At 41.8% G+C, this 26,498-nt stretch overlaps 1 protein-coding gene and 1 long non-coding RNA gene across 3 annotated transcripts in view; one reads left to right on the top strand and one right to left on the bottom strand.

Moving 5' to 3' along the window:
- LOC137160427 (uncharacterized) overlaps positions 1–26,498 on the bottom strand; it is a 122,572-nt gene that overhangs the window by 20,018 nt on the left and 76,056 nt on the right. The gene's annotated exons all lie outside the window — the stretch shown is intronic.
- The window catches only part of SHISAL1 (shisa like 1), a 251,849-nt gene that overhangs the window by 222,516 nt on the left and 2,835 nt on the right, over positions 1–26,498 (top strand). The window contains exon 7 of the mRNA XM_067558990.1: positions 972–1,274. Within this exon, the coding sequence (XP_067415091.1) occupies positions 972–987 (16 nt within the window). The 3' untranslated portion in view covers positions 988–1,274. The remainder of the gene's footprint in view (positions 1–971; positions 1,275–26,498) is intronic.

Raw genomic sequence — 26,498 nt, 5'->3', positions numbered from 1 at the left:
GCTTCACTAGGTACCAGGGTACATCAGAATAATTGAGAAGAGAATCTCGCTCCCTAATGATCTTAATCTCTTCTTTCCTACTCCTCTAAGATTCCCTGCCCACGTTGGGGTGCTGGGTTCAGTGGGGGAGAGGAGGCAGACACATTGCCCCTTCTGTTCCCATTCCCTCACTTGTTCTGCTCAGCTGAGGTGGCTGGGCATATAGAATGCAGCAAGTATGCATTAAATCAAGACTGGATTTCTTTCTAGAAGATTGCCAGAGCTCAAACAGCAGTTATTGGCTTGAAACCACAAACACTGAAATTCTATGGCTTGTGTTATGCAGGAGGGCAGACTAAATGATTCTAATGGTCCCCGTCTGGCCTTAAAATCTGTGCATATCCAGGCATTCAGACAGCCGCTCTGCTTCCTTGAGACAGCAGCTGTCCCGCAGATCTTAGTCTAAGAAATCATCCTAAAACCACAGAATTAGTCTGTAAAGGAGATTGGGATCCTTCTGAATCATGAGCATGTTATTACTTTCACCACACAGAACCATTTATTTCCTGCCTCCATTCAAATACTGTGAAAATCTTATTCTGAATATTTCAGTCAGTGGTTTTCATATCCTGCAAATAAGAAACGGAGGTATTTAAAGGGACAAGTCTGTCCAGTTTCCGTCTCAAAATCATGGTGCACGATATAAAGGGCAGAGGTGGCCAGAACTGTTTAAACTGTTTGTCATAGCAGACCACTTAGGTATTTGCTTGAGACAAAAGAGGGCCATGTATAGTCATAATATTATTATAACAAAAGGAGTCTGGAATGCATTATATGTTCGGCTGCCTGCTCTGTAAGAGGGTTCAGTTCTGTGCCGGGAGAGGAAAGAAAACCATAAAACTCAGAAAACAGTAAATCTGAGTTACAATAATGGCGCTGCATCAAACAGGGAGTGGATTGCACAGGCCGACTAACACAGATTTTTTCTTTAGTATGGAAACCATCTGAGGGATGTTCAATGGCCTGGGTGGTCTAAATCCAGGGCCTGGTGGATGTACATCCACAACACAAACGAACACCATCTCACACATGGCATCAGCCTCAGAAAAGAGGTCAACGACTGAATGAGACTAAACTACTCTTCCACACCACACGATGGTTCCTTCTGATCAGCACTGATGTCCATTGGCAAGATCTTGACCATGTCGATTGGTACTGACGTTAATGGGAGTCAAGGGTGTATCACTCCAGCAAGCTCTTTGAAAATACAGAGATCAGACTGCGACAAGCAGCAGGTAAACCCTTATTACTGTGCAACAATGTTCAGACCACACGTGATACGGTAAGATAAGTGATCTAAATGGAGGAATCAAAACGTATGAGTATCGAAAAACTGTACTCAGTCATTTGGACATTTATTAAAAATCTGTTGAAGATTAGATCAGATTGTGGTATTTATGCCACACTGCTGAATGGGGGGAGAGGGGTGCAGGGTTGCACCAACTCAGGAGAAGCACGCAAGAGATTATGCCTTGCTCCTAGGCAGGCAGTCTATCCAGGACAGAGTTGTGCATAATCTGATCCATTCAGTAGGGTGGACCAGTTTAGCATGCTGGCCCTACCCAGTGGGTTGGTGCAGAGTGGGACTGAGGCAAACACTGTGCCTCCACCCCACCCCATTTTCAGGGTCCGCCTCCCATGAAGGAAACAGGAGTGAGCAGATCACGGGGACTGCTGGTGTAAAGACTCTTGCATGCACAAAGGGGGACAAACAGAGGCAGGGGCTCCCCCCCATAAAAGTCAGGAGCACAGAAGTTCTCAGGCCCCAGAACTGTGAGGGCAGAGAAGAGCAAGCTCCTGCCAGGGGCAGCACAGATCATCCCCCCCAAAAAGGGGACAAATTTAAATTCCTGCACACACCCCTGAATCTGGCCCCAAATGAGATCAGACAGACACAAATTCAGCAAAATGTAAATTTTCAGTGGTCTGCTCTGAAAGTTTGGTGTACAAAGTATCAGTTGTAGCTTCTGCTCATTGGAGGACACCAGTTTAGACTGCTGGTTGCCACAGGAAGGTGGACCTCTCAGAATTCAGATTTAGGGTATTTCACTATGTCCTGAACTGGAGGGCTGTAGTCCTCATAGCACACTAGGGAAGATACTGGATTGTCAGCGAAGTACCTGCCCCTCTTGAATTCAGAGGTGGGCTGATAGTGAGTTGTATGACTGATGTGTTTCACATGAGGGCACTGGCTCCCTTTGTGCTGGTCACCACAGTCGTGTGGAGTGGTAGATGCAGAGAGGGAATCACTAATATAGGATCTAGAGAATGAAAGAGAAGACGGGATAGGGGGAGGAAATGGTTGAGAAGTGGCACAATGGGATGAGGGGACCTCTTTCACATATTTTCATGGGGGCTCACACAAAAATTAATTTAATCCCACAGGTGGGACCAACTCATATGACCAAAGTGAACAGAATTTGGGCCATTGTATTCTAAATAAGAATAAACAAATAGACTAAAGAAAACCTCAAGCTCGTGCATACACTGAAGCACCACATTAAATAAAGGCAACAACACTAAGCAATTGGACGATGTAAAATAATTTAACAATCATAAGATGAATTATTTTGTAATAAAACTAGCTGTGCTATTTAAACAAACTCACGCACACACTGATAGTAAACCAAAGCAACCTGAATGGCTCAATGTAAAAATAAATTAGAAAAGTCAGCTTGGTGGGTTTGATGAGAGAGAAGCTGAAGACTTAACCAGATTTAAAGTAAAGTAAATGCCTAGAACCAAATGTCAGAAAAGGCAAACCGAACATATTTCACTGTATATTCATCCTGGTCTCTCTGACCTCCAAGTGCATTAGTTTTTAATAATGGATTTTAAAACAGTTATTCTTACAAGGAGTCTAGTATCTTTGCAAGAGATTGCACAACATAAAACACAGTAGGGCAAAATTAGTCTAAGGTGGATCCTAAAGAAATAACTTTATCTGCTCCAAAGTCCTGATCCTGAAGCTTGTTGCACACGTGCAGAGCCCTTCCACCTGCACAAAGCCCCACTGATTTCAAGGGGGTGGGGGGAGAGAGGTTTCCAACTGTGTATAAATTGCAGTCTATTGCAGAATTGGGGCCCATAGGCTCAGCAAGGGGAGACAAAGACAGTGAGCTCTAGTGCCTGGAAGAACAATACTACATATGAGGGGGGAAACACATTTTTTAAATTGTCATTTGCATTAAAATAATTCAGAGAACTTCAAGTATTCACTAACTATTATTAGCATGTGAGATTAAAGCAATATGTTGAGGCTCTCCCACAGTACTGTAAAACCAGCCAATCATTATTGTATATATGTTAACAGAAGCTGCTGCTTTGTTGATGTATAAGTAAGTTCTTTGATATAAATTGTTCATTTTGTGTCTTATTCTCCTGTTTAAGTTACAGGTGAAAAGCAAGGCCATATAATGCAGTGTTTTGATTTTTATACAATTCTTGCTGCCCATAAGATTCATGAGTTTGAGATAGGTCTGGCTGTGACAACTCTGTTCAGTTCCTTGAAATAGGAACCGGTTATCTGCTGCTGGCCTGCTTCTGTGATTAAACTAAATGTGAATGTGGCCATCTGTTTGTGAAGTATTGTCAGAAAATAGCAACTAAAATTTTTTAATAGGTCAATTAAAGTCTGTTCCTGCCTGTGCACACAGGGGGGAAAATAATAATGGAATGGAAATCAGTTTTGAACACCACCCACGCTTACACTTTATACAGCATTCTCGACAGGTGTCTTATGTATGGCCTGAGTCTGAGCTTGGATGTACTGGTATGAATCAGAAGAAGTAGCTATTGCATTAACTGAAGTTATGGTGAATGTGAAATCAGAATCAAGTCCAGTTGAGTCTACAACTGGATTGTGGTTGGGTCTCTTTGGTAATGTCATACCCATGTTTAATTACACACACAGGAATGACAAGTGTCTCATCACTAACCTCATCACCATACACCTCATTATCTACATAAGATAAAGCCATTTACTTTCTCATTAGTGTCTTTGATACGTACCAAGAGCTGCAGCAACAATGACATCTTAAAGTCAGTGTAGTTTGGTTGCTAGTTCTTTGTCCTACCCTTTGGCATGTTGCTGGGACCTAAACAGCACTGTAGAGGCACATGGGTTTCTTTCAAGTTTTACTTCACATAGAATACAAGAATTGGAAGCTGTTTAAAATTCCAGATTTTGCTGCTTAAATGTCACAGTAAAACTTGAAATCAAGCCCAGCCACTTCTCAGGTACAGCTGAGTGCAACAACTGAACTTCAAAGAAAAGGCATTCAGTTTGGCCATTGATCTCAATAGCATTTCAAAGATGTTGTGGCTTGCTGATTTCAATATCATTTTGCATTTAAAAAGCTAAGTTAGGCATTGACAATCGCTCCCAATTTAGCTTTTGTAAATACAGACTCAACTGGAAATCAGACTAGCTGCCTCTGAAGTGCTATTGAGCTGGAGCTCATCTAGAGCATCAAAGAGAAATATTAAAGCACTGGATTGCTCACAGAATTTACATTGGATTACATCACATTGCTGAATCAAACCTAACCTAAATTAGCAGTGAGGTGTCCAAAAATTTACTATCCACATGGTATTAGGTGACCTGAGCTAAATGAGCTGGCAATCTTAATCTAGGCCTGCTGCTACAGGGGGCACCCTTGCTCAGATTCTCAAAAGAAACCAAGGACTGAATAAATATGGAGATTGGACAAACTTCTCACCTGTAGAGGCGATCCCCTCTAGGCATTGGTGTAGTTCTGTGAAGATGTTTGCACTGCCGCTTCCGCCGCCTGTCAGTGCCCATTTTATGATCAGAGTACTTCTGTCTCCAGGACTGCCAATTCTAAGCTTGTCATAAGCAGTCAATACACTTTTTTTAAGATGTACATACACACGAGAGAGAAAGGTGCAGTTGTAATTAGAGAAGACTGAACTTTTTCCATCACAACTGTTTTTGATGTACAATTGTGTTAACAGCTAAACAAAAATTTTCAGGCAAAGATTTTCAGTTATTGGGTTTTCAATTTTTTTCAACAAACTGAAAATATTCTTCAGGAAAAAACCTCTCATGCCTGACCAACTCTAGTCACAACATCTTGTGTTATTATGACAGTGTCTGGATGACCCAACCAAAATAAGGGCCCCTTCTGACTGACTGACTGACTGACAGACACACATATTCTGCAGCTGGAAGGGTGCTTTCCAGCATGGGTAGACAGATACCTGCTAGCTCTGCTCAAGCTAGCGTGCTATAAATAGCACTGTAGCCACAACAGTACAGGCAACAGATTGGACTAACTGTCCAATTACAATCCTGCTGCGCTCCCTGGGTACATACTCAGGCAGCTGACCGAAGCTGTCATCAGTACCACCACATCCACACGGCTAGTTTTAGTGTGTTAGCTTGAACAGAGTTAGCATATATCTGTCAACCCACATTGGGAAGCGCCCACCCAGCTGCAGTGTAGATTTACGTCATAGTCCCTCTCCTAAAGAGATTGCAGTCTAAATAAAGGTGAGGGTGACAGAGAGCTGTGTAAATAACCAATTTGTCGGTTCACTGGGAATGCCAAAGAATTGGGGGGGGAAATGTTTTTAATTTTTTTTTTTTTTGGCAAATCAAAAATTCAAAAGTGTTTTGTGTGGAATTGAACAAAATGTGTCATTCAGCTTCAGACAAGTGTTTCATTTTTCAGGATGAGCATTTTTATTTAAAAATAAATAAAATTTAAGGAAATTTCTAAACAAAAAATTTTGAATTGAAAAAACATCAGTGTTTCACATTTTGAAAATGTGGAAGCAAAATGTTTAAGCTTCAAGTTTTGTTTTTAACTCTGCATAATTGACACATTTGTAAAAGGTGTCCTCAAAACCTTTTTTTTTTTTTTTTTTTTTTTTTTTTTTTTGGCGCCAAAACAAGTTTCCACAAAAAAATTTCTTTCAGCTCTACTGACCTACAGAAGGCAGGAAGAGATAAGGGCAACAGAAAGACTCAAATTTCAGAGTTGGGACGGGCACAATGTGGGTTTCTCACTTTGTCACAGCTCCAAAATCATGAAAGAAAACTAGTTGATTATATATCCCTATGGACAGATTCTCCTTTTTCTAACCCAAGTGTCAAAACCCTGAGTAACTCCATTGAAGTGAGAGAAGTTACTCTGATTTTTACGCCAGGGCTGATTATTTAATTCCAACGGCTAGCCCACAGCATCCACTGCTGCAGTAGTTTTTCTAGCACTTTTTGCTTTCCATTTCCCATTAGAAAACCTAAATCCTATTTATTATTGTGCAACCAATCTCCTGAGAGTAGGGTAACCAGATGCTCCAATTTTATAGGGACAGTCCCAATATTCAGGGGCTGTGTCTTATATAGGCGCCAATTACTCCCTACCCCAATTTTTCACAGTTGCTATCTGGTCACCCTAACTGAGAGATCTTTTAAATGGGAATGAAAAGTAGAAACTGGCTCTGAGTTGGGAAAACAGCAGCAAGGATGCTGACTGAAAGGAGCAGATGAATGGTTGCAATGGGAGTACAGAAAAAGATGAAACAAATTAAGGTTGAGGAGGAAAGAGTTAAATATATTTAGAAACAACATCAACATTCATTTAAAATAGGGAGCAGAGAGCAATACATTTATCAACAAAATTGTTATAGCTTCCTGTGATCAACTGTGTATCACAGTAGAAAATATATTGCATAAAATTGGGAAAATAAATTTAAAATTAAAAAAAAATATTTAAAGAAATAGAGCCATATTATAACAGAACACCTTTTCAGTCACGTTTTAGGGCTTGATCTTGCACGGTGCTGAGCATTTGGCCCTGATTCAGTAAAACACTAATGCACATATGTAATGTAAGCACGCACTTTACTTTATGCATGTGAAATTAAGTAATCATTACAACTATTCATGTGGTTAAGGGCTTTGCTGGAGCTGGTCCATAGTTCTCAGCACCCTACAGGATCAAGCCCTGAGGCCATTCTCCTGCAAAGGGCCCTGCTCCATCTGCAGCCATGGAAATAATGTTTCTTTCACACACATCTCAAGTGGTTGATGCACAAGGTTGTTCACAAGTAACTGGAGACGTGTACTAATAGAACATTCAAGCATACCATTGAGCCAGATTCTATTCATGCTTGCATTGGGGTAATTACAGAGTGACCCATTGCACAGTCACCCAACAGAGTGGTGCTACAAGTCAGAGCAGAAGTAAGCCCAATATACCCATCATGCTTTAATGCTGATTAAATTCATTACTGTAATGTAGGGCAATTTAAAGTAGTAATTACATCTGAGATTCATCAAAAACTAAACAAATTAAATAATCACTAAACATATCCATTATATGTGGCTTACTAATATCAGTTTCATGCACTGTCGTCGTAGCTGGTGTTGGTCCTATGATCTGAGACACACAAGGTGGGTAAGGCGATATCTTTTATTGGACTAACTTTTGTCAGTGAGAGAGACAAACTTTCAAGCTTACATAGAGCTCTTCTTCAGCTGTGCGTCAGAAATGAAGAACTCTGGGTAAGCTTGTCTCTTTCGCCAACAGAAATTGGTCCAATAAAAGATATTACTTCACCCACATTGTGCCTCGCATCAGTTTTAATCATTTTGAGCAGACTCAGAGCAGGTGAGTTCTTTTCCATTGTGTTCCCAGCTTTTCATTTCTCAACAAAAATGTTGCGAGTCACAAGGACAGTTATTGAATATGGTCCATTTTAGCACTTTGAATTGCAATAGTACATCTCATCCCAATTTTAACTGCATATAAGCCCATCCTGAGGGGATTCTGTTTTCAAATGGTCAGGCTTTTGCCCTTTCATATGGTTGAAAATGTCTCAAATTTATCTTCATATGTTGGAATTAGATAAACAAATTGCTGATCAACGAGACTGAAATAACGAGACCTAGAACAACGCTTGTCTAGCAGTATTTTCAAAGCAACATTTCAAAGTAAATTGCAGGAGAAAATATGTGACTGTTGAATACTCTCTCTCAAGCTATACAGTAGTGATGTGTTGTGACTAAAAGAACCACATTATTTTTTGAGCACCATTGAGCCAAGCTAAAAATTGCTGACAAGTCTTCAGCTGACAATGCAACCTAATTGTGGTGATGTTTGAAACAAAATCACTTACGGCCAAATTCTGCCACAAAGCTAAGGCTTGTGGTACTTCTTAGTGAACCCAGTCTAAGACTACTCCAGAGTAAAGTATTGCTCAGTTAGACCTGATCTACACTTAGCTTCAAATTCAGCAGCAGTCGACGGGCATTATGCAAGGTACACAGAGTAGCTTGCGTAACTCCCGGTGACCTCATAACTCTTCCTCTATGCAGCATCTTCACTGCGCTGAGCCACGCCACTTGAGGGGTGGTTTTAACGCATCAACTTCCAGATTGATTGAGCAGGTCTTCGCTGACTGCTCAATCAATCCACATAGATCGATCTGATGGCGGTGAATTTGCCATCGTCAGTGAAGACATGCCCAGTGGCAGAATCCATTAGTCATACTAAACACTTACCTAGAGATGATGTAAGCCATAGTTTTTTGGTAAGTGAAAAATGCTACAAAATGTGCATATTATAGCTAGAGCAGTAGCAACGCCTCTTCCTCAACTCTTTGTATTATAAACCCCTTTATATAACTTGGGCAAATTTTATCCACTTGGGCTGAAATTTTGAAGGCTTGGTTACTGCTTCAGGTTGGATTTTTTGGGGAAAGTTTTATCACAAATGGTTCAGCCATTTTTTTTTAAACAGCTGATTTTACAAGTGTTAATTCTTTTTCTGGCTTTTTTTTAAACCAGCTCTAGCACCAACAGAGTTTGGAGAAGGAACTTGAAAGCTATCTATTAGGTACTCATCTAGTCCCTGTTCCCTATTACTGTAGTTGGGCATCTCACTGTCTTTATCCTCCCAACACTCACAGGATGTAGGGAAGTGCTATTTATCTTCATTTTACAGATAGGGAATAGAAGTACAGACCAATAGATCTTCACAAGGTATTAAGACACCTTATTTTCACTAGAAATCAATGTTAAACCTACTTTATTAGAGGAGAATCTAAGAGCTTGGCTTGTTTAGCTTAACCAAAAGAAGGCTGAGGGGAGATATGATTGCTCTGCATAAATACAGCAGAAGGATAAATACCGGGGAGGGAGAGGAGTGATTTATGTTAAGCGTCAATGTGGACACAAGAACTAATGGATATAAAAACTGGCCATTAACAAGTTTAGGCTTGAAATAGATTAAGATTTCTAACCATCAGAGGAATGAAGTTCTGGATCAGCCTTCCAAGGGGAGCAGCAAGGGGGGCAAAAAACCTAACTGGCTTCAAGACTGAGCTTGATAAGTTTATGGAGGGGATGGTTTGATGAGACTGCCTATGATGGCATGTGGTCCATTGCAAACTGCCATTGCAAAATCCCCAACTTCTGGAGACGGGACACTAGATGGGGATGGCTCTGAGTTATTAGAGAGAATTCTTTCCCACATGTCTTTCTGGTAGATCTTGATGATATGCTCAGGGTCTAACTGATCACCATATTTGGGGTCGGGAAGGAGTTCTCCCCCAGGTCAGATTTGCAGAGACCCTGAGGGTTTTCACCTTCCTCTGCAGCATGGGACACAGTCATTTGTAGGTTTAAACTAGTGTAAGTGGTGAATTCTCATAACTTGAAGTCTCTAATTCATGATTTGAGGACTTCAATAACTCAGCCAGAGCTTGGGGGTCTATTTCAGGAGCAAGGGGAGGTTCTGTGGCCTGCAATGTACAGGAGGTCAGACAAGATGACCATGATGGTCCTTCTGACCTTAAAGTCAATGAATCTATGGGTTACTGCCTAAATACTGTTGAGGGTCTGAGCAAGAGAAGCTAAGGGACTTGCCCAAGGTCACATGGGAACTCTGTAGTGAAACAGAGACTTGAATGCAGGTCTCCCAATTTCCAGGTTAGCATACTAAACAGTAGGCCTCTATCAAATAAGCAAGTAGTATTAGGATCTCAGTGGTTGCCTTTTGCTGCCCCTGTAAAAAACCACTCAAATTTGGCTATATTATAAGCAATGGAAAAAATCACTGTATAACAGTGGTTATGTACCCCATCATTCTGTGTTTTGCATGTCCTCAAGCGGCTGGTCCACAAAAGGATAATGGCTGACTATTACTTTTGCTGACTAACACGGTTATTCCTTTAGTTCAAGTGGTAGAGGTCTGGATTGTGAAGCTAACAGTTAAACCTGGTAAGCACACATGCAGGGGGTCATTGTGATTATTGTGTAAAGAGCAAATGGCACACAACAATCATGCACAAACAATACAAAGGAACACCAGGGTACAGTGTGATCCAAATAACTGTGCTCTTTAACTATATACAATATGCAACACACACACATAAAACTCTGGCGGCTTCTGGAACATAAGAGACAGTGAGGGCCACTAAAGGGTTCACAAACTACTTGAAGGGACATTATCCGATTCCTATACACTACATACTCCTCTCCCTGTAGCGTAAATAGTTACAAATGCATTACTATCATCAAATATACAACATACTGCCAATTGTTTGGATAGCCTCCCTGGATAATGTCTTACAGGCACTACTGCCATATCTGGTACAGCATCTGCACAGTCTGGTGTAGTTATGTCATCGACATGTCCCTCCTCTGGAGCGTTAAAGTCACTCATGGTAGATATAGGGACATGGTGGTACTATCACAGGTCACCATCTCCAGCTGCATTGTAAGACTTAATATTGTCAATAGGCACCACTCGTGTATAGCATCCTGGAGCCAAGAATGTACATAATGCTTGGAGGATGAGGGATTGCATTCTGGAAAGCACTCCCTCAGAAAAGGATTTAAGGGCTGTGGTGGATAACCACAGAGCACCTATTAAAACATGGTGCCTAAGAGGGTAGATGTGATCCTGGGAGGCATAAGGAGGGGAAATGTCTAGTAGTAGTAGGGAGGGGTTATTACTACCATTTACAGCATAAGTGAGACAATTACTGGAATACTGTGTCCACACTTCCAACAGGATGCTATCACATTGGAAAGGGTTCAGCAAACTGCAACAAAAATTATATGAATTTTGGAAAGTCTGCTTTACATTAAGAAGCTTGAGCTCAAATCTAAGCTCTTTAGTTTATCCAAGAGAAGGTTGAGAGGTGACTTCATCACAGTCTATAAGTATCTACAAGGGAAGAAGATTTCTGATGTTTTTAGGGTTCTTAATTTAGCAGACGACAGCATAACAAGACCCAGTGGTAGGAAGCACACAAATTCAGACTATTGATATGGTTGTTTTTGTTTTTATGAAGGTAATTAACCATTGGAATGATTTACTGAGGGGCCTGGTGGATTCTCCGGCCCATTCAGCTTCAAATTAAGAGGATGTTCTCACAGAAATGCTACAGCTCAACTAAATGCTGGGGGGCTGATGCAAGAATCACAAGGTGAAATTCTGTGGCTTGTGTTCTGCAGGAGGACAGACTAGATGATCAGATCGATTCCTTCTGACCTTTACATCTGTTAATTTAGCTAGGGATCTGTAAGGTTGGGCAGTAGAGTTTTCCAGTGGATCTCTAGCCACCTCAGATTTTTCTGGCCCTGCCAACATTGCATCCCTATCAGGTGTGCAGACTGGTCAGAGAACATGGACTAGCAGGTGCACATCAAAACCTTATAAAATCATTTCAATTGTTTTGTTCCCCACAGTGTGTTTTTAACAGACAAGACAAACATGTGTCCTCCCACCTCATCCCACAGAGTAGCCGATTATGCAGCAGCTGCATAATAGCAACTGGTGTCAATGAGAGTAGGCAGTGATTACATAACCAGGCTATAGCATATATCAATCTGAAAACACAGAGGGAAAAATTCTGCTCTCAGCACCACCTGCCAAATCCCATCTCTATATTCCGCATGCACAGAAACCTGGGTGTGTTGGGTTTCTATATGTATATGATTAGGTTCAAATTTTCATTTACACGTGCTGTAAGAATATGGTGGACACAAGAACACAGACATAGCCTACCAGGATTCTTCATTACACTGTGCGTGTGTGTATGTGTGTGTAGAGGTTGAATTATTCATTCTGAATTTTTACTTCCATTCTGTATCTCATCTCATAATTTAAACCAACACCTGAAACAGTCAGTCATCCCAGTGTATTTGCAAAAAAAACAAATACTCCCGCTGTGAAAAATGGATACATAAGTTAATTGCTAATAACAAAGCACTACCACCAGCTGGCAGCCATAATCACTCAAAACAAAAATCTCCCTACTTCATAAATTATCATTTACACCAAGCCAGACTAAGTCAAGCACCTCAACCAGATGGTGCTGCTGAATAAGTGAACTGTGGCAACAAAACTGGTTTTTCTTTTGGGCCTCCTTCTACTGTGACTCAAGAGGAGCTGCTCAGCAAGGGCCATGCCAGGCTATCGATTCAAATGCAGAGATCCTATTCCAGTCAAAGGGAGTTTTACATATGAACAAGTCAATAGTAAAATGCAGCCATGACACAGTTTTTAAAATAAACACAGCTCCATTGCTGGAGTCAAAGAGCCCTCTTTGTGATGAGAGAAATTACAAGTAGGATCACCTCAGAAAACCTTGTTTTCCTTTTTCCCCTTCTCTGCTGATTCTCCTTCCTTTCCATCTCCTATCACATTAACACTCCGCCCCCTAGATTACTTCATCTACCCCTCCCCATGTATCCAAGTGCACCTCTCCTACCACCTTTTCAATACCTGCTCCAGGGTCTGGCACCACTTCCTGAAACCACACCGGGATAAACCTAAACTTCCATCTCTCTTACTCCATTGCCACTTTTCCTCACCACTGACAGCTCCACTATACTTTCTAGCCACTCAAGCTCACAACTTTGAGGTCCTATCTTTCATCTCTCCTCACACCTAAGTGGTCATTTCCCTGTATAATACTTCTAAAATCCATCTCTACTACATAGTTGATGTAAAATCTGTTGGGAAATAATGTATATGGAGAGTTGCTTTCTGACCCCTAACTACATTTTAAGGCAAAACCAAGACAAAACTAAGTGATGCTATATGCAGTCCAGATGAAACAAAAATATAGTAGGCATAGAACTATATATGACCACATAGAATAATGGGTGCACAGAACAGATACGCCTGCATCAGCAATAGTTGACAAATAATTATTAGGTGTTGTCATGTAAGTTTTAATGTTGAAAAAATAATTGATTTGTAGTCTCAAATACAAGCTCTGCAGTTTATTTTAAAAGGGTTAGAGCTTTAGGTTTCTTACTGCTAAAAAGTGATTGCGTTTTAGTTTAATAAATAAATAAATAATAATAAATAATAATTTATATAATAAATAATAAATCAATCAATCAATCAATCCTCAAAGGTGTTTTGAAATCAGTGGAGTTAGGCACCTGAATAGCTTAAAGGATGTAGGCCACAATCCCTGACCTGAGGAGCTTAATCTAAATAGCTTAGAAAGAGTGGGAGGGGAAATGGAGGTGAAGTGGCCTGATGAACTTTACACAGCAATTCGGTGGCAGTCAGGAATGGAAACCAGATCTGAGTCCCAGTCCAGTACCCTAGCTACAGGACAACACTGCCTCAATTGTAGTAGTTTTTTTTTTAAATGGCCTCTGGCTATTCACATGTGGGAGAAGCATCTTCCAGTGCCATTATGCTTCAGGAACTTGGTACAAAAGCTGTACCTCTTTGGGACTGTACAGATCACCCTGAGTGTTTGCAGCTGACACAAAAAACAATGCAATCCAACCACCTTAATCTCTTCTCTCTTTAGCTAGCTGCAGGTGAGGGCATTCCATTTTTGCACAGGAAGCTTTTTCTTGATTCTTCCACCAAAGTCTCCTCTTAGCTTATGACAGCGATTGGACATTTTGATCACTTTGATAGTTTGTAAGTAGTTTCAGTGCCCTGTGCAGTTTAAATTCCAGACCAGCTCTGGCTCAGGTCCAGAGCAACTTGTGTGATCTAGACACTAAAGACCCAGCGGGGAAAACAACACACTGCTCTCAGTCTCATACCTATTGCAATGATTCACTCAACTGCTCTACAGATAATCATCTCACTGCACTGTAGAAATATGAATAATTTAAAATAGTCCAATTCTTACTTTGAGCATGCCCTTGTATCCTGACTTTTTTTTAGTGAAGACATGAAACATTAGCTACAACCTTCTTTAGCAGAGCAAGAAGTCTGGCTTCATTACATACTATCTCTTTCCAATTTAGCACCCTGCTTCTGTGAAGGTTTAACAAACCATCCACATTAAATTAAGGCTGTCAGGACTATAAATTCAAATGTCCCAACCTGATCAAGTCAGTTTTCCTTGTGACCTCTGTGAATTAGTTGGCCTTAAATCCACACTAATTTTATGACCACTAAACATTATAATGTATGATGATTTCTTGACGTGCACAGCTGAATGAATTAAGGACAAATGTTTCAGCCTAAATATATTTTCTTGCTTTGGGCAGCATGGGCAGGACACCAAGGGTGTGATTTTCAAAGCCAGCTAGGAGATTTGGATGTCCAGTTCCCATTAATTTCCACTCCAATTCTATCCCAATGTAAAAGTGATATTTAAAAATCTCAGCTTAAATAGTTTTTAAATTCTTTTTCCTTGATAATATACTTCAATGAGAGGAGAAAAATTTCTTGTTATTAAAAAAACTGATAATATGTTCTCAGTGAGCCAAGACATCCTGTAAAAGAATTTTCAGGTTTTTCAGCAAAACACTCCAGCATTATCTTTCAAGTTATGTCCTTAAGTCTCCTTCATGTGTTTTGCTGTTCAATACACCTCCATTAAAGTTTGTACGCTTCACTTTTCTTTAAAGTCTCAGAAGCCATGAAAGGGAAGTCTGAACTTGGATATATTTCCTTCCTAATACTCTCAGCTGCAAAACAGATCAGGGAGTATCAGATGAATACCAGAGGGGGTAGCCGTGTTAGTCTGTGTACAGCAAAAACAATGGGAGTCCTGTAGCACTTTAAAGACTAACAAATTTAATTTCTGCAGGCATAAGCTTTCGTGGGCTGCAACCCACTTCATTAAATGCAAGAAACAGAAATCAGATGGGGGTAAGTATATACATCCAAGGGTAAGGAACAACAATGGGGAGGGTAGGTGTTAGCAAATTAAATTAAATTTGTTAGTCTTTAAAGTCCTACAGAACTCTCATTGTTTTAAATGAATATCAGTTAAAGTTAATGTAAAGCTACTTGCCTTTCCAAAATTTGGGACCCAATTCTGCAACCCACACTCACAATGATTGCACTTACATATGCTATTAGTCCCATTGACATAATTTGCAATGAGTAGCAGTTAGAAGAAGCAGATTTTGCAATCCTAACTAAGTAAATATAGAAAATTGCACTCTGAGTGGGTTTTCCCCACTCCCCAGCTAGAGAGACATGGGATGTATTTAATTTGTACAGATATAGCCATTTCCAAAACTATAGAGGCAACCTATTTTCTCTTTTACAATTGATTTATTAGTCATAAAATAAGTGCACTTACAAAAAAAAACCCAAGCCACCTACATCCTTGGCTAATACCAGGACAATATTTGGTCTACCTTATTAAAGATGTACCAGTTATTGCTGTGGAACGCGTGCTGTAATCAGTGGAAGTTTTCTGAACATGGACGAACTGCAGGATCAGCAGTCCACATTTAAAAACACATGAAATATCAATGTAAAAAGCAAAAAATCTGTCCACTCTCCAAGTCAAATTTCAGTCACTGAAGGGAATTATCCAATCCCTTAACGTGCAGCCATAATTCCCATTAACAGTAAAGAGCGTTGTATATGCATATGTTCAAGGATGACCAGAGTTTTAAGGTATTACTTACTGTACACAAATGCTTTATGCAGTTCATTTTGATTCCGTGCAGCTTATGCATATTAAAAGAGCACTTACGGAGACTCAATAGATTCAATTATGCAGCATAAGGAAGTACCAACATGATCTAATTACATCCTAATGACGAAGTCAATGCGTTACTCAAGCTATTAGCACGAGAGCTTTAAGTGCACTCAATTTATTTCAGTGCATTGGAAGCCAAATATTATGAGCCATATAGGACAAGATCAGGGACCTCCTTGCATGCCTATGTGGGGGATTAAGAGGGTGGAAAGCTCCCCACTTTATTTCTCTGTGCCAGCTACCTTTCCTATAGGCTACCCAATCTCTTCAGGGCAGAGTCCCCTCCTGCACACTCAGGTCTGCCCTGCACTCCAAAATATATGAACCAGTGTAGCTGAACCAGGGACATAAAATGTGCCAGCTATAGGATTGGTGCAGGGTACATCCCCTTTCCAAACAGGAGATAGCCAAGAGGCAAGTCATAATCGGTTTCCTAGCCTACTCTACCCTACACTGGGCTTGTGGCAAAGTAACAACTGATCTCATCCGAAGTACAAGCTGCTGATACAGATACAAATAGCTTCTGGAAGAAGAATATTTGTAACATTTGGGATTAGTGAACATGAGGTTTCAATTGGACCAGATCCATTCAGAGCCAAACTGAAGTGATTAAACTATACAAACAGAGGGCCAGACCCTCAATGATATAAATCAGCATAGCTGAGTGAAACCAACCATTGACAGTAGTTGAGGACCTGGCCCTCATGATTTAACTCGTTCTTAGGGGCAGACTCAGACTTACAGTGGCATAACCCTTCTGTCACCTGAAGTCGGCAGCAATAAGGGCAGAGTTCAATATCTAGGGTCTCCTCTTAACACTACAACACCACAGAACTGGCTCAAGCCCCACTCAGTAATCTGGGAAAAGTTGACTGCACTCCAGCTGCCTGTAAGAGGCAATACTTGCCCATTCTCAAGCACTGAGTCTGTGTAGAACAAAAGAGAAAAGGAACCAAGCATTAGTCTGGAAAAACTTCACAATGATAATCAGACATATGTGATCATAAGCCAACCCAACCCCAGTGTGTTGGGCAGTGTCCTTGGCTGTTTCACCTCCCCTTGTGGTCCAACAAATGAATGCCTCTTTAGCACATTGCTGACCAAGGATAGCCAACTGTGCGTGGGGTGCAGTGGAGAGAGATGGGAGCAAAGACTCAGAGTTGAGAAATGCATTCACGTGGGTTCGCCTCCCACCCTCTGGTGCTTCGGATACCCTCACAGACAGAATGGACAAGGATAGAGTGGAGAGGAGACAGGCACAGGAAGAGTCAGGAAGAGCTGCGGCTTGACAAAGCCCTGGTTGGGATGATATAGCAGAGGTTAGTCCTGCTTTGAGCAGGGGGTTGGACTAGATGACCTCCTGAGGTCCCTTCCAACTCTAATATTCTATGATTCTATGATTCTAGGGGAGAGATGTGCAGCAGGAGTTGCCGAAGCTCCTCAAGTGGCAAATAGACATGCTGGAGACTCTTGTTCATCTTCAGGCTCAACAGACCCATGCTCCCCTCTTCTGAAGCCCATGGAGAACTGCATTCCGGGGTCTCCCTACACACACACACCCCACATTCTATGGGGCATCCAGGGCTGCTGCACTACCCTTACCCACTCCACCACAGGGGGAAGTAGACAACCACAGCCACACGTACACTGACATGTGGGAGATACAGTTGGTATGTGTTTGTGAAATGAAAAGGACTGTTCTTTTCCCCTATATTTATAGTTTTGTTCACTTTTATGTCTGTTTGCATGGGTTTGGAATAGAAATCTATTTATGGAAACTTAATTCATCTTTATTAGTTCACAACATATGCTGGCTGGGGCTGACATCATTCACAGATAATAGCAATACGTGCATTTGCAATGTTAATTTACTAAACACACAGCACTCATTACAAGGTTCATATTGGGTGCAAAAAACAATGCCAGGCAGAGAACACTCCAGCAACACATATCATTATGGCTCACTATTAAAATGGTCTTTCAAAGCCTCCCTGTGCCGTATAGCTCCCCTTTGAACTCTTCTTATAGATCTGGTATCTGGTTGCTTGAAATCAGCAGCCTGCCATTCCATCTCCGCCCTCCACCCCAGCAAAAACTATTCCCCTTTTGCTTCACAGACATTCAGAAGCACTCAGCAGGCAGCTATAACCATTGGAATCTTTTTTCACTGAGATCTAATCTCATAAGTAGATAGCACCAGCAGCCTTTCAAACACCCAAAGATACATTCAGCTGTCATTCTGCACCTGCTGAGCCTGTAGTTGAAGTGCTCCTTGCTGCTGTTGAGGTGCCAGTGTACGGCTTCATGAGCCACGGGAGTAATGGTCTCCCAGGATCACTCTCGGCATTTCAACATCCCCAATGGTAATCCTCTGGTCTAAAGATTTTCCTAGTGGGCTTTTAATATGGTGATAGGGAACCTTTAGTGCACACCGGCAGAGTCTCCATGCACCTATTCATGCATAACATGTTAGTGTGCTTTAGAAATCACTCCTCCATAGTGTGCATTACCCCACCGCATACACAAGTGCTAAGTAACTTAACAGCAGCTTTTGGAAATCCCACCAATAGTGCTAATTTAGCTGCTTCACCCCATATGCATAGTATGAGTCTGCCCCCATTCAACTGCTACATATGAGAATCCCACCTTGAGGAATGAGATCAGGCAGGTACTTAGCATGTGCAGGACTGAGTGAGTCATGCGCAGAGTCTCCAGCTGACAACTTCTGTTTAAGAAACTTTGGGTTTTGTTTCTTATTTGAACACATTCCTAATCTCTTTTTAAAAAGTTTTACAAAACTTTGGAAATTACATCCAAAAAACTACATTAAAAGAATTTTAAGGTTCCGAAGTCAAGCATTCAAAGGTTAGGAAATGCCAGAATTCAGATAGCCCATGCACGAGGAGAATGGGGGGGAGGGACGGGGAAATCTTGAGATCTAGCCATTCTGTGATCACTGTTGTCCCTTCTGTGCACTCAATGAGGCTGAGGTGTCACAGATCTAGTAGAGTGCCCCCTATTAACCATTCACCAGACTGCTGTCAGGGGATCCAACCACTGGATCTCATGTGCTTTAAGCCTTGGCAGTCCTAAATGAGTCCGGCGCTGCCCCTAGCTTGGAGTTCTTGGAGGATCAGCACCCTGAGGGTGTGTCTATCTAGGACACTCCCAACCCCTGGGGGCTATGATTTTGCCATCCAACCATCCCATTCTTTTTACCAATGCTGAACCTCAGACTCCCTCATAGAATGTGCTTACACCCCCTCCCAGAACTCCAGGCCTGTGGGTGTGCTGGGCCTACAGTTTACCTCTTCAAAGGGCACATGGTAGGGGTAGCACATATCACGCAGAATTACTTTGCACAAGATTCTAAGACACCATTGCTCATTAAGCCTGAGAAATACACAAGGGGTACAGATCATATAGAAAACAAGAAACATCCTGACTGATTCATCACTGTAATTTCAATAGCATTACCCCTGGTATAAAACTGAAGTAACAAAAGGGGGAATCAAGCCCTATGTTCTGAGTTGTTTTGACAGATTGCTCCTATCTAGTAGAAGCTAACAGTAATACCTACAGATATTTTGGGTCTCTATTACGTTTCTTTACACTGCATTAATGGAAGGTTATCTGTATAATGTAGCATCTAGATTTGTGAATGCCTAAAAAGTAAAGTAAAGAACTACCAATTTCTGATGGAAGAACTATAGCAGTAGAATTTACTACCTACCATCTCACCAGGTTGGTGACAATGATTGTGAAATGCTCAAGGACAAAAACAGAAAATCCAATATTAATGGAGGATTTCAATTATCCCCATATGATTGGGTACAGGATGCAGAGATGAAATTTCTAGATACTATTAATGATTGCTTCTTGGAGAAGCTAGTCCTGGAACCCACAGGGAAAAATGAAATTCTTGATTTAGTTCTAACTGGCACACAGGATCTGGTCCAAGAGATTAATATAGCTGAACCACACTGTAATAGTGACCATAATGTAATTAACTTAAACATCCTTGTAAGGGGAAATACCAGACAAACCCATCACGGTAGCATTTAATTTAAAAGAAAAATGGAACTACACAAAAATGAGGATGATAGTTAAATGGAAATTAAAAGGAACAGTAAAAAAGAGTGAAATGCCTGCAAGTTGCATGGAAACTTTTAAAAACAGCATAATAGAGGCTCAAACTAAATGTATACCCCAAATTTAAAAAAACAAAATCAAAAACAAAACTAGCAAGAGGACCAGAAAAATGCCACCAAGGCTAAAACAGAGTAAAAGGGATGGTTAGAGACAAAAAGACATCCTTTAAAAATTGGAAGTCAAATGCCACAGGAAAATAGAAAGGAGCATAAACTCTGTCAAATCAAATGCAAAGTATAATTATGCAGGCCAAAAAAGAACGTGAAGAGCAACTAGCAATACAACTACAAAAACTAACAGCAATTTTTTTTAAGTACATCAGAAGCAGGAAGCTTGCCAAATAGTCAATAGGGGCAGTGAATGACTGAGGTGCTGAAGGAGCACTCAAGGAAGACAAGGCCATTGCAGAGAAGCTAAATGAATTCTTTGCATCAGTCTTCACTGCAAAGGATGTGAGGGAGATTCCCACATCTGAGTCATTCTTTTTAGGTGATAAATCTGAGGAGCTGTCCTAGATTGAGATGTCAGTAGAGGTGGTTTTGGAACAAATTGATAAATTAAACAGAAATAAGTCATCAGGACCAGATGGTGGTATTCACCCAAGTGTTCTGAAGGAACTCAAATATGAAATTGCAGAACTACTAACTGTGGAATGTAACCAATCGCTTAAATCAGCCTGTGTACCAGATGACTGGAGGATAGCTAATGTAACGCCTATTTTTAAAAGGCTCCAGAAGTGATCCTGGCAATTACAGACCAGTAAGCCTAACTTCAGTACCAGGCAAATTGGCTGAAACTGTAGTAAAGAATAGAATTATCAGACAGGTAGATGTATACGATATGTTGGAGAAGAAACAACACAGCTTTTCTAAAATGAATGCCTCACCAGTCCATTAGAATTTTTTCATGTTGTCAACAAGCATGTTGAAAAGGACGATTCGCTGCATATGGTGAACATGGACTTTCATAAAGCCTTTGACAAAGTGCCTCACAAAGGCTCTTCAACAAAATAAACAAACATATCCCAAGTCATGGGACAAGAGAGAAGGTCTTCTCATGGATTAGTGAATGGTTAAGACAGGAAAAAGGGTAGGAATAAATTATCAGTTTTCACAGTGGAGAGAGGTAAATAGCAGGGTCCCCCAATGATCTGTAGTAGGACCAGTGCTGTTCAATATATTCATAAATCATATGGAAAAAAGATGAGGTGGCAAAATTCACAGATGATATAAAATTACTCAAAATAGGTAAGTCCAAAAGTTGACTACAAGAAGTTACAAAAAGATCTCACAAAACTGGGTGACTGGGCAATAAAATGGCTGATGAAATTCAATGTTGATCAATGCAAAGTGATGCACATTGGAAAACATAATCCCAACTATACATACAAAATGACAGGGTCTCAATTAGCTTTGACCACTCAAGAAAGATCCTGGAGAACTTTCTCAGAGAACTATCCACAATACCTGCTCAATGTGCAGCAGCTAACAGAATGTTAGGATCCTTTAGAAAAGGGATAGATAAGATAGAAAATATCATAATGCCACTATATAAATCCATGGTATGCCCACAACTTAAAGACTGTGTGCAGTTCTGGTCACCGCATCTCAAAGAAGCTATATTAGAATTAGAAAAAGTACAGAGAAGGGCAACAAAAATGATTAAGGGTATGGAACAGCTTCCATATGAGAGTTTAAAAAGACTGGGACTGTTCATCATAGAGGAGAGATAACTAAGAGGGGATATGATAGAAGGCTATAAAACCATGAGTGGTGTAGAGAAAATGAATAAGGAAGTGTTATTTACTCTTTTCTCATAACACAAGAACTGGGGGTCACCCAGTGAAATTAATAGGCAGCAAGTCTAAAACAAACATAAGGAAGTACTTCTTCACACAACACATAGTCAACCTGTAGAACTCATTGCCAGGAGATGTTGTGAAGGCCAAAAAGCATAACTGGATTCAAAAGAGATATAGATAGGTCCATGAAAGATAGATTCATTAATGACTATTACCCAGAATTGTCAGGGATGTAGCCCTATGCTCTGGGTGTACCCTAAACCTCTGACTACCCGAAGCTGGGACCACCCAATAATTGCCCTGTTCTGTTCGTTCCCGCTGAAGCATCTGGCACCAGCCACTGTCTGAAGACGGGATACTAGGCTAGATTGTCCAATGGTCTGACCCACCATGGCCATTCTTATGTCTTAAGTAAATGAGTATTATTACTCTTAGAATAGGATATATTGTGCCTCAGCCTATATACACTATGGCACACTATAGTAAACTGTAATTTGCTCCTTGAGCGATTTTTAAGCTTGGGCTATCCTAAACTGCCACCTACTTTATTTTCCTACGTATTGATATAGTCTAGGTATTTATACTACATGTCATTGTTCTGAGCAATGTTTGTCAGTGGCCACACACCGAGAGGAACTGATCACCCACAATCCATGAGTTCTATTGTGTGACCTTCAGCAAGTCACTTCATCTCCTTTTCCTTCACCTTCCACATGCTTTCTCCATTTAGCTTTTTGGGGCAAACTAGTCCCCTTACTATATGTCTGTAGTAAAATATCAACAACAGTGAATTTCAAGTGCTCACTGTCAGGCCCATAGTCATTTACAAAGGCTGTATGCTTGATAATACCCAAGCACATTTATAGTATTTGTTATTGTCAGACTGAATAACTAACCCTCCCAATACTTCTGTGAGCAAAGTATAGGAACCATCTTAATGGCGGTTTTAGAAATGTGAAAAGTAAAGTGACTTTCTCAAGGCCACAAAATGAGTCAGAGGCAGAGTGAGTATATGGGATTCAACACTAGTTTCCTATTCGATGCCCCATGCATAGTTTATTAACATCAATAAGTATAAGGTTTATTTAACACGTATGTAGGAGTTAATCGTTCAGCCTTTATTCACACGAGTAAAACTTAGAATCATAGAATCATAGAATATTAGAGTTGGAAGGGACCTCAGGAGGTCATCTAGTCCAACCCCCTGCTCAAAGCAGGACTAACCTCTGCTATATCATCCCAACCAGGGCTTTGTCAAGCCGCAGCTTAAAAACCTCTAAGGATGGAGATTCCACCACCTCCCTAGGTAACCCATTCCAGTGCTTCACCACCCTCCTAGTAAAAAACTTTTTCCTAATGTCCAACCTAGACCTCCCTCCCTGCGACTTGAGACCGTTGCTCCTTGTTCTGTCATCTGCCACCACCGAGAACAGCCTAGCCCCATCCTCTCTGAACCCCCTTTCAGGTAGTTAAAGGCTGCTATCAAATCCCCCCTCACTCTTCTCTTTTGCAGACTAAACAAGCCCAGTTCCCTCAGCCTCTCCTCATAAGTCCTGTGCTCCAGCCCCCTAATCATTTTTGTTGCCCTCCGCTGGACTCTCTCCAACTTGTCCACATCCTTTTTGTAGTGGGGGGCCCAAAACTGGACACAATATTCTAAATGCGGCCTCACCAATGCCGAATAGAGGGGAATAATCACTTCCCGTGACCTGCTAGCAATGCCCCTCCTAATGCAGCCCAATATGCCATTGGCCTTCTTGACAACCAGGGCACACTGCTGACTCATATCCAGCTTTTTATCCACCGTTACCCCCAGGTCCCTTTCTGCAGAGCTGCTGCCCAGTTCGTCGGTCCCCAGTCTATAGCTGTGCATGGGATTCTTCCTTCCTAAGTGGAGGACTCTGCACTTATCTTTGTTGAACCTCATTAGATTTCTTTTGGCCCAATCCTCCAGTTTGTTTAGGTCACTCTGTATCCTATCCCTACCTTGCAGGGTATCTACCACTCCCCCCAGCTTAGTGTCGTCCGCAAACTTGCTGAGGGTGCAATCTACCCCATCCTCCAGATCATTAATAAAGATGTTGAACAAAACCGGCCCCAGGACCGACCCCTGGGGAACTCCGCTTGTGACCGGTTGCCAGCTAGACATGGAGCCATTGATCACTACTCGTTGAGCCCTATGCTCTAGCCAGTTCACTATCCATTTTATAGTCCTTTCATCCAACCCATACTTCTTTAACTTGCTGATAAGAATACTGTGAGAAACCGTATCAAAAGCTTTGCTAAAGTCAAGGTATATCACATCCACCGCCTTCCCTACATCCACAGAGCCAGTCACCTCATCATAGAAAGCAATCAGGTTGGTCAGGCATGACTTTCCCTTGGTGAATCCGTGTTGACTGTTCCTGATCACCTTCCTCTCTTCCAAGTGCCTTAAAATGGATTCCTTAAGGACCTGCTCCATGATCTTTCCAGGGATTGAGGTGAGGCTGACCGGTCTGTAGTTCCCCGGATCCTCTTTCCTCCCTTTTTTGAAGATGGGCACTATATTTGCTTTTTTCCAGTCCTCAGGGACCTCCCCCTGTTGCCACGAGCTTTCAAAGATAATAGCCAATGGCTCTGAAATCACCTCAGCCAACTCCCTCAGCACCCTCGGGTGCATTGCATCCGGCCCCATGGACTTGTGAATGTCCAATCCTTCTAAATAGTCTTGAACCTGTTCCTTCAGCACTGCGGGATGTTCGCCTCCTTCCCATTCTGTGCCACCCAGTACAGCAGTCTGGGAGCTGATCTTGTCTGTGAAGACAGAGGCAAAAAACGCATTGAGTACCTCAGCTTTCTCCACATCCTCCGTCACTAGGTCGCCTCCCTCTTTCTTTAAGGGGCCTACACTTTCCCGAATCTTCCTCTTGTTGGCAACATGCCTGTAGAAACCCTTTTTGTTCCCCTTCACGTCCCTTGCTAGCTGCAACTCCAATTGTGCTTTGGCCTTCCTCATTTCATTCCTGCACGTTCGAGCAGTGTTTATATAATCCTCCCTAGTCATCTGACCAAGCTTCCACTTCTTGTAAGCTTCTTTTTTGCGTTTAAGTTCGCCAAAGACTTCTTTGTTAAGCCAAGCTGGACGCCTACCATATTTGCTATTCTTTCTGCACATCGGGATGGTTTGCTCTTGTGCCCTCAATAAGGTCTCCTTAAAATACAGCCAGCTCTCTTGGGTTCCTTTCCCCCTCATATTAGCCTCCCAGGGAATCCTGCCCATCAGTTCCCTGAGGGAATCAAAGTCCGCTTTTCTGAAGTCCATGGTCCGTATCCTGCTGTTCCCCTTTCTTCCTTTCATCAGGATCCTGAACTCGACCATCTCATGGTCACTGCTGCCTAGGTTGCCACCCACTTCTACTTCCCCTACCAAATCTTCCCTGTTTGTGAGCAGCAGGTCAAGAGAAGCACGGCCCCTAGTTGGTTGCTCCAGCACTTGCACCAGGAAATTGTCAGCGACACTCTCCAAAAACTTCCTGGATTGTTTGTGCTCTGCTGTATTGCTCTTCCAGCAGATATCAGGGTGATTGAAGTCTCCCATGAGAATCAGGCCCTGTGAACTGGAAACTTTCCCCAATTGAGTAAAGAAAGCCTCATCTACCTCATCCTCCTGGTCTGGTGGTCTGTAACAGACACCCACCACGACATCACGCTTATTGTTCTTGCTTCTAAGCTTAACCCAGAGACACTCAACTGACTTATCTCCAGTTTCATACTGGAGCTCAGAGCAGTCATAGTGCTCTCTTACATACAGTGCAACTCCTCCCCCTTTCGCCCCTGCCTGTCCTTCCTGAACAGTTTATACCCATCCATGACAGCGCTCCAATCGTGAGAGTTATTCCACCAAGTCTCAGTTATTCCAATCATGTCGTAGTTTCTTGACTGTGCCAGGACTTCCAGTTCCTCTTGCTTGTTTCCCAGGCTTCTTGCATTTGTGTACAGGCACTTGAGATAAGTAGCCGACTGGCCTACTTTCACAGTATGAATCGGGAGGCCTCCCCTGCTGCCCCCTCCTCCTTCTGCTTCCTTGCGGTGTCCCTCTTCCCCACTAACCTTCGGGCTTAGGTCCCCGTCCCCCGTCGAAACTAGTTTAAATACCTCCTCACTAAGTTAGCCAGCCTGTCTGCGAAGATACTCTTCCCTGTCTTCGTTAGATGAATCCCGTCTCTTCCTAGTAGTCCTTCTTCCTGAAACAACATCCCATGATCGAAGAATCCAAAGCCCTCTCTTCGACACCACCTGCGTAACCACGCATTTACTTCCACAATGCGACGGTCCCTACCTGGGCCTTTTCCCAGATCAGACCAATAGTCCCAGTGAGACTCCAATGAGACTATTCAGGTAAGTGATATTAACTCACAAGAAAAAACAGCAGAAAGTCCCTAGTACATTGTATTTTCAGTGTTCTACAAGCATTAGTACTTCCTAGATCAAGGGCTGCCTTCCTAGATCAAGGGCACAATTCGGCGGCCGTTGACGGGAGTTACGCAAACTACTC

This window comes from Emydura macquarii, unplaced genomic scaffold (genome assembly GCF_026122565.2).
Source record: "Emydura macquarii macquarii isolate MOO-44397 ecotype Brisbane River unplaced genomic scaffold, CSIRO-AGI_Emac_v2 contig_2205, whole genome shotgun sequence".
Classification (NCBI taxonomy): Eukaryota; Metazoa; Chordata; order Testudines; family Chelidae; genus Emydura; species Emydura macquarii.
Note: the sequence above shows the minus strand (reverse complement) of the source record. Positions and strands in the feature narration are given on the sequence as shown.